The 9989-nt window shown below is 37.2% G+C and overlaps 1 protein-coding gene across 1 annotated transcript in view; it reads left to right on the top strand.

Moving 5' to 3' along the window:
• The window catches only part of LOC126298972 (glutamate [NMDA] receptor subunit 1), a 516838-nt gene extending 511797 nt beyond the window's left edge, over window positions 1-5041 (top strand). The window contains exon 18 of the mRNA XM_049990592.1: window positions 4089-5041. Within this exon, the coding sequence (XP_049846549.1) occupies window positions 4089-4337 (249 nt within the window). The 3' untranslated portion in view covers window positions 4338-5041. The remainder of the gene's footprint in view (window positions 1-4088) is intronic.
• Window positions 5042-9989: the final 4948 nt, after the last annotated feature.

A 9989-nucleotide genomic window follows, 5' to 3' on the forward strand; every position in this document is an offset into this window, starting at 1 on the left:
GGATTTCTGGCAATTCTGTACAAACAGAGAAAATATTTCCTGAATTGCTGTTATCTTGTCTAATTTTCTCCTTTCATTGTGAGTCACATGATTGTCAAATCTAAGGCACCGCATGATGAATTTGAAACGTTTTATGTTCCTAACGCAATGAAATTTTTCAATTCCATCCCCATCACTTCCCCACAGATCTTCTAAGCTTAGTCTGTTACTTTTGTTAACACCAGCCAAAAACAGAAGACCAATGAAAGCTTTTAATTCAATAATATCTACAGGTTTTATGTCTCTCTCTCACTGAAAAGAAGCTTTGATGCCCCCAGTATACTGATTGGTATACAGAACTATAATCGACAAAATGTCATCATCTATGAGGCAATTCCAACATTCCAAAGGCGTTCTTATTGCTTTTGCTGCACCTATAGGACCAGGTAACTTTCGAATAATATTGTGGGCCCTGAAACGTACTCTCTGCGATGGTGGAACTTTATTCCATTTTGCCTCTTTGTCCCTTCCAGTATAATAATGCTGGCTTTCTTCAAGTACTTCCTCGTCGTTTTCACTGTCGTTTTCCTCTGTCTCTGAATCTTCCTCCCGAACTTCAACTGCGTCATCACAATCTGTATCTACTTCATCTTCAAAATCCTCTTGAACTTCATCAATATCCTCTTCGAACAACATTTTCTGTATTTCTGCAACATGATTTGGGTCAAGGAGGTTGTACGTCTTACTGTTGCCTGCCATGATCAAGTGTGTCACACCTAAAATGATAAAATTCCTATAAAATAACACAGTCAGGTGCAGTGTATCAATTTCATACCTGCTATTCAAACATTCTTAACTGATGATTAAATGGTCCAAAAAGAAAATAAGTGCATTACACATAGTATATTAACATTGTACTACTTAATAAGTTATGTTGATAACCAAAGAAAGGAATTGTTGAAATGCAACACGAACGGGCGCAGTTATCAAACTGATCAATCAGCACATATATCGACAACAGAGCAGTTGTATCGACACTGAAGCACACAACAATGACAAGCGTTCAGAAGAGGCTAGGTACTAGTGAGTAGGCATCAGTGCTGCCACTCATTGACAAATAATTTACAGTAAACTTCGAGGTGTATCAATTTGAACAGCCGCGCCTGACAGAAGGTTAATAATGAGGTATTACCACCTGGCACTCATGTGAGAATGACTGCAGTAGCAGAACATATCATTTTATCATGCTCTGGTGTTGTAAGTTAAAATGGCTATCCCCAATGTATGGCTTCCCACAAAGATGGATCGGCTCAATCTGTTGAACAATGTATGAGATGTGATCAAACAATATTCAAATGAATTTTTTAGCAGCAACTGATGTTGCTACAACAGTTTGAGGAAATTTGTCCAGTAGCCTGATCTGGTGAGACAAGCAACATGTTCTCACTTGTCAGTCAGCATTCAGAGAGGTTAGAGTGAGTTTGTGCTTACCAAATCTGTCACACATCATGGATTTTGAACAATGCATGAACATTAAGTTCTGTTTCAAGTCACAAAAAAGAGCCAAGGAAACTCATTAAATGTTGAAATTGGTGTATGGCAATAATGCTTTAACTCTGAAGACTATTTGCAAGAGCCATGAACAATTTAAAAGTGTAAATGAGTTGGTAGAAGATGAAAATTGTTTAGGACATATATTAACCTCAAAAACAGAAGAAAACATATAAAAATTGGAAAAAAAAATTTGTTCAAACAGGCAAATAACTATTTGAGAGCATATCAAAGAACTTAGCATCTCATAAACATCTGTGCAAAGCATTTTTATCAATAACTTGCAAATGGGGTAAGTTAGTGTAAAATTTGTTCCCAGGGTTTTGAGTGATTAACAGAAGAAAAATGGTGTGTCAGTTTGCATATAGTTGAAAGATAGTCTTCTTTTAGATTCAGGCTTCATGTTCAAAAATTGTAACTGGAGATGAAACTTGAATCTAGGTGTATGGCCCTGAGTCATGAATTCTAAGAGTTCCCAATGGAAAACCAGTGACTCTCTTCCCCATGAAAAAGCATTGTCAGTCAAAATCTGATATTAAAGTCACACTCTTCTTTTTCAGTATTCAGGGCATAGTGTGATGAGAGTTCATTTCAATGGGAACAACTGCAAATGCTGAATTTTACAAGGGTATACTGGAACTTTAGCGAAATGACGTACAGAAGAAGAGACCAGAACAATGGGTCTTTGGCTTACTTCTTCATCACAACAATGCACCTTGCCACACTTCATATTGATTTACAAGTTTTTCGCTGGAAACAGTGTTCCTGTCTGTCCATATTTGCCTACTCACCAGATTTAGCACCATGCAATTTCTGGCTCTTCCCAAAAATTAAAACTACGAGGGGAATTTGAAAAGTCCATGCAAAGTCTGAGAGATGGCAGCAACGGTGCATATTGAGATCATTTTTAGTTAGTCACATCTTTAGAAAGAACGCACACCAAGTTTTAGCCATATTGGTCCATTTCTTTGTGTATGGAATTTGTGTGAATCAAGGAAGTCGAGTGATTGTCAGAAAATGGACAAAAAAGAATTTTGTGTGGTGATTAAACATTACTTTATGAAAGGCAAAACGCCTCAGGAGACTAAAGAGAAGCTTGGTAAACATTATGGTGACTCTGCACCTTCGATTAGAACAGTTTATAAGTGGTTTCAAAATTTTCGGAGTGGCCATATGGGCACAAGTAATGCTAAACGTTCTGGATGCCCTGTGGAGGTTATGACTCCAGAAATAATTGATAAAATCCATGATATGGTGATGGATGACAGAAGAGTTAAGGTGCGTGAGATTGCTAGTGCTGTGGACATCTCAAATGAATGGGTACATAATATTTTGCATAAACATTTGGACATGAGAAAGCTATCCGCAAGGTAGGTTCTGGCATTGCTCAAGCTTGACCAAAAACAGAATCATGTGAAGTGACAGCCAAATCTAAGTATGGTGCAGAACGGAGTCCATTTCAGTGGCTTTAAGATTTTTAATGCCCTCCCTTTAAGAATTAAGTGTTTGGTAGATGATGAACTCTTGTTTAAAAAAAAACTTAAGGCAGTTCCTATTGCAAGGATCATTTTATACAATAGAAAAGTTCCTGAACTACAGTGTTTAACATTTTTTGTATTGTAAATTGCAAATGTATGCCAAAATTTGTATTTGTAATACTGAATATTTTTATTGTAAACATATGCTTTGCAATATTTATTTCTCTGTAACACTTATTATTTTGTAATCTTTATCTATCTCTAAAATGTATTTTTTGTAGTGGGACCTAAGTTACTGTTTACTGTTTTTCTTTTGTAATCTCTATCTATTTCTAAAATGTATTTTTTGTAGTTGGACCTAAGATACTGTTTACTGTTTTTGTTTTGCTTAATGTATTACCATAAATTCTGGCCAAAAGCTTGTAAAATTGACACATTCCATATCCTGTGATAGTGTCAAAACATGGATCACTGGAACAAGAGATAAATAAATAAAAATAAATAAAAAATGAGCAAAATTTATGTAAATAGGTTGAAATTGTTACTAAGCTTATGGACTCTTCTTCCTTGGAGCTAACAGACTAACAAAAACATACATATAAGCAGAGGATGCAGTGCTGGGATAATGTTGCCAGTATAGTACTGCATGTGTATGTGTGTGTTTTGGTTAACCTTTAAATTGAGGAAGGATTTTGTTCAGAAACCTGGCTTCAGTTTCAGTCTGGTTTACACACCTGTTTGCCATTCAGAGTCTCAACTTTATGATGAGTGATTAACTAAACACCTCGCATTATTTGTATTTTGCCTGCTAGAGACTAAAGCTTGTGGATGTGATTTTGTCAGTTTGATGGTGATAGTTAGGTTTTTAAGATATTGAATCCTTCAGGAATGCAAACTTTGTCAGAAAATGTAGGATGTTCTGATTTCAGAGAAAAAATATATGGAATACTACTAACAAACTCCATGGTTCAAACACCCTTGAGCTATGTGACTGGAGCAGTAGGAATGTAGATTTTTGCTCATTTATTCATCACCCTTATTTTTAAATGACATTACTGATAGATCACTTCTTTTTTTCAGAGAAGAAAAACACTAAGAGCAACTGTTGCAGCTCAAAGAAGGCTTAAAGCAAATGGAGTGAATGATCCAGCAACAGTAAGTTTATCAGTAGACGCTCTGCCACAACTGGAAGCCAGAAGTCCAGCAAGAGCATGGCCTGGGGGTTGTGATGTAAGGCAACGTGGATCAAGAACTGATGAAATAAGAGTTGCCACTACTGCCCAGAGCAATCCAGCTTATACCTCCAATCTCCCTGACATGATAGTATAGAAATACTGCAAGTGGAAGTGGAGAAACTATGTATCACACAATCACTCTTGTGCACAAAACTTATTTGAATTTACTGATTTTTATATATTTATTGTATGTTAAGTAGCTCTGAAATTCATACAATTGAATACAATTAAAACACCAAGGTTGTGCATTATATCATGGATAAATACAAATTCATCATCCCTCCCTTCTGCCCTGGCCTCTCCCCCTGCTGCCTCCTCTCCTCCTCATCAGTCATCTACATTTTTCAGTCATTATATCATTTACCTACTACATCATATTCATAGCATTAATTCCTAGATATAGCAATCCAGCAACAGAAAAATTTTTAGAGAATATATTGTAATGCGCAGGTTAAACTTACTATCAACTTTACATTAGAAATCCTTTGTATCAGTACAGATTAAGTGTGTTTAAGAAATCAGTTCATTTTTGTTTACTGTGATATTTTTTTACAATTACTGATCATGAGCATTTAATGCCAACTTAGGAATAGACTATATTGCTGGAGGATACCACTGCCCATAAATATGTATAGATGCATATGCTTATATACATTTACAAAATGAACTGATGCTGGAGCTGGCTCTAGTATAAATTTTCTCTGTTGCATAAAATAAAAATTACTGAGTGAGATTATTTTTCTTATGTCAATTTACATACAATGCATCATGTTGTGATTTATTAAATGATTGATACAACTACTGTTGTCTTCCTTACTTTCATATTGTATAACTGTGGTATTTAATATTAAACATTGAATTCTGTAACATAAGTGAGTGATTATTTTAAAACTTGCAATGATACAAAACATAGCAGCAAAAATATAAGAAACTGTTGCAGCCCTCAGGAAGATAAATATATATTGTGAAGGAGAATTGTTGACACTTTTTAATGTTATGACCACAGGAACATTTTTATGTATGAAATTTCTTTATAGTTTAAAATGTCTTAGTTTTATCAAGCAAAAGAGCTTATCTAGTAGATCACCTGCTAGGATGCAACAGAACTTAAAACATATTAGTGATTTAGGTGATACACTTCTTATTATTTTAAAAATGAAATGAGTATAATTCAGATGTAAAATACCAGGAAAAGTATTTACAATGGCATACACTATATATGTTGGAAACAGTCACTTTGGATCTACAGATTTGAAATAAAAAAATTTCAGTTAGCTCATGTTGCTGCAAGTGGTAGAAAATTATAGTCTCATTTATCACATAGTCAAGACTTTTCTTGTGGTACTCAGCACTAAAAGTATGGCTGCATAATATTAGAAGGCATTAAGTTTCCATTATATTGCCTTTCCGCATATTTTTTGTATCAGAGATCACATCACTGGCCAAAACACTGTCAACACTTTCATTTGGTGTACCACTTTGTAGCAGGCATTGTTAGATCCAAGTATTTTTCTGATTTTCCACTATTAACACTTCAAGCAATTCATTTGGGAATTGAATGTGTGTATTTTAGAGTGAGGAAATGATGCATATGAGTTTTCCTTTGAAGATTTTAGTTCCAGCTTTGAGAGATCACTTGTCACAGGTTTGGTAATAATGTGAGCTTAATGAAGACACCTGTCCAAGACTAGTGAACTTTTTGTTTGCTGGGTCTCAGACAGTGCACTCTGAAGTGCTAAATAATGGTGATAATATGAGATTATTTGAAGTGCAATGATACTGATGCTGCAACAAAATAGTTTCTGTTTCCTTTCCACAAAAACGTCCCTTCATAGATTCAGGCAACTGAAACAATTCTTGCACTATTGCAACACCAAGATGTATGATCTACACTAAATTAAACAATATGTGTACTGTACTTCATTATCTGAGAAAAGAATGTAGGTACACACATAAAAAAAAAAAAAGTTTTGCATCACCTTGGTTCCGAAAGTCCCAGAACCTCTACAGAAACTTGGAATAGAGATCAACATAAACATCATTTCTATCTTTTTTATATCACATGAAAACCACACACTGCATGTTGTATCACCATACAGCAAGACCTTCGGAGGTGGTGGTCCAGATTACTGTACACACCGGTACTTCTAACGCCCATTAGCATGTCCTCTTGCATTGACGCATGTCTGTATTCGTTTTGGCATACTATCCACATATTCACCAGGTCACTGTTGGTCCACATTGTTCCACTCCTCAATGGCAATTTGATGCAGATCTCTCAGAATGGTTGGTGGGTCACGTCATCCATAAACAGCCCTTTTCAGTCTGTCCCAGGCACTTTCAATAGGGTTCATGTCTGGAGAACATGCTGGTCACTCTAGGTCAAGTGATGGCATTTCACTGAAGGAAGTCATTCACAAGATGTGCACGATTGGAGCGCGAATTGTCATCCATGAAGACGAATCCCTCACCAATATGCTGCCGATATAGTTGCACTATCGGTCAGAGGATGGCATTCATGTATTGTACAGCCATTATGGTGCTTCCATGACCACCAGTGGTGTACATTGACACCATGTAATGCCACCCCAAAACAGCAGCAAACCTACACCTTGCTGCACTCACTATACAGTGTGTCTAAAGCTTTCAGCCTGATCAGGTTGCCTCCAAAAACGTCTCCGACGATTGTCTGGTTGAAGGCACATGTGACACTCATTGGTGGAGAGAACCTGATGCTAATCCTGAGCAGTCCATTCGGCATGTTATTGGGCCCATCTGTACTGCACTGCATGGTGTAGTGGTTGCAAAGATGGACCTCACCATGGATTTCGGGAGTGAAGTAGCACACCCTGCAGCCTATTGCGCACAGTTCGAGTCTTAACATGATGTCATGTCGCTGCACGAAAAGCATTATTCAACATGTTGGCGTTGCTGTCAATGTTCCTCTGAGCCATAATCCATAGGTAGCGGTCATCCACTGCAGTAGTAGCCCTTGGGCGACCTGAGCGAGGCATTTTATCGATTGTTCCTGTCTCTCTGTATCTCCTCCATGTTGGAACAACATTGCTTTGGTTCACTCCGAGACGCCTGGACACTTCCCTTGTTAGGAGCCCTTTCTGACACAAAGTAGCAATTCGGATGCAATTGAACTGCAGTACTGACCATCTAGGCCTGGTTGAATTACAGACAACACTAGTTGTGTACCTCCTTCCTAGTGTAATGATTGCAAATGATCAGCTGTCAGAATCCCTCCGTCTCACAGGTGCTGCTAATGCATGGGTATTTACATCTTTTGTCAGGTTTAGTGACATCTCTGAACAGTCAAAGGGACTGTGTCTGTGATACAATATCCACAGTCAACATCTATCTTCAGGAATTCCGGGAACTGAAGTGATGCAAAACTTTTTTGGGGAGTGTAGTTACACATTCCTGAAATATATCTTATGACAGGTACATTTCTGTTACTATACAATGGCACACTTAACTGATACAATACATGCTACTAAAAACATCCTAATTTGCCATCACATCATCTGTACCTTGTGAATCCAGAAATTGATATGTAAAATTTGTCGTGGTGTACACTGGGGGACAAAAAGTTTGATGAAGAAGATCTCACCACATTTTCTCACGTTGCAATGAGAATGATAAAACCTTTTTGAACAAGTTATTTTGTCTGAAACTCATAATAACTTTTATACAGATGTGCTGCTAACAGATGTGTTTTTGGTCAACAATATGGATTTTACATCACTGTTAAGCTGAACAGGGGAAACACGCTATCATGAATAAGGACAAAAAATTTCGGCATGAGAAATGTCATGACCCTCCGACAAAGCAAAGAGTTGGATGGATAAAAATGGCATTGCACTTTTTAGTTCAGTCCGTAATATTGAAATGGTATAAGCAAAATACTGTCAAAAGAACGCAAGATAGACTGCTACTCACAAAATAAAGGAGACAATGCATGGCAGACAGGTACATTGAAATATGATCACTTAATATTATCAGCTGCCAGACTAAGTCCTTTGACAGATGCAGCTGGAACACACACACATTCACAAATGTATAATTCACACACATGGCCATTGTCATCTCCTGTTGCTAAAGATTGGCCTATTTCATTTTGGTAAGGTTGGTAGAGCAACAGCATTAGCATTATAGGGACTGTGAGAAGCAGATAAGGTGTGTATCAAGGCTAGCATGGTTGAATTTGATAGTGAGGCAAAAGATGAGGCCTTTGAAAAATACTCATATTTCTGTGGGGCTGAGGCTTTTGTAGGACAGGTTCATGACTGTGCTGCAGATTTGATTAGGCTCTGGATTTTGTAGCATGAGATAATGGATTTCCTTAGTGTCTGGAAATGTATGTTGTCTGTAAGGCAAGGTTTGGCAGCTATGAGGGGATGTGGGGGAGGTTTAATGGAGGCTATTGTATTGGTGATGAATAGTGGTACGATAAGACAAGCTTGTGAGGTGAACAGATTGGACAGTTTTTTGATGTGGCATTTTGCACATTGCTCTAGTTCCTAGCAGGCAAGTGTTTCAATCTGAGTGATGGGGTGCAGCATTCCATTGTTTGAGCTATCAAAAGAGAATGATGAAACTACAAGTAGCTCTGCACTATAACAATGCTATGTGTTGAGTAGACTGTGTATTCCAACACCTGTTTTACTCTGCCCAGGAAATGTATTGTGTTGCCACCAGCCAACAGTAGCGATAAAGAAATGAACTCATTGACATCATAGGTTTAACTGCTACTCTGACTAGTACCAATCACAGATTGCATTGAGTTCACTGCAGCCACTGCAAGTGTGAACCATGTGTGAAGCAGGGACTACCACATGCTGTTAAGTGCGGCCCTCAATACAGCCAAGTCAGTTCACTGCAGTTTACATTGTGTATTGTTGTGCACCACACACTTCTGTTTTCAACTTTAGCACCAGATCTGTTTGGACTGTACTCAAAAGCTCACAACATCTTTGGCTTATTTCACACTTCAGTTGAAATATGAAGTTTGAATGTTGGTGTTTCTCTCACTTTCTTTGAAAGTACAAGATTTGAACTTTGTACATCATATGCTTAGAACAGCATTTGTGTATCTGCACAGATACTAAAAATGAGAAAGCATATGGTATAAAAATTGTTTTGAAAATGATACTGTGTAATTTATATATTCTCTTTCATAAATCAGTGGTAAAGAGAAGCTTTTGCTGTTCATACTGAAATTAATAGAGGCAAACATCACAAAGTATCGCACAAATTCATGTTCTTCAAAATCTGCATATCCAGAAAAATTACTGACATCTCTGTCACTCTGGTTGAGAGGGATAATATTATTGCATTGATTGGAAATTCCCTACTGTGTTACTCTGTGCCTTCATGTTCATACTATTGTGTTGTTTCCAATGTGTACTACAAGCTGCTTTTTACTGACATGTGTATTACACTCCAAAAATTATTTTAATAAATATTTTCTACATATATATGATGCTTGCTCAAAACATATCAAACCTTTCTTAGGCAAAATACATTTATTGATCTGGATGTGTGGAATCCTACTCATCTTCAAAGTATTCACCTTGATAATGCAGACACTTGTCCCAGTACTCCAGCCACTGTTGGAACCACGTCTGGAATGTCTTTTGGAATTGTGATCAGACAGTCTGTCACATTCTCCATTATTTTTTCTCTTGACTCAAGTTGTGTTTCTTACAGGGGCATTTCAGCTTAGGAAACAGCCAAA

The sequence above is a fragment of the Schistocerca gregaria genome, chromosome X (assembly GCF_023897955.1).
Source record: "Schistocerca gregaria isolate iqSchGreg1 chromosome X, iqSchGreg1.2, whole genome shotgun sequence".
NCBI classification, from domain to species: domain Eukaryota; kingdom Metazoa; phylum Arthropoda; class Insecta; order Orthoptera; family Acrididae; genus Schistocerca; species Schistocerca gregaria.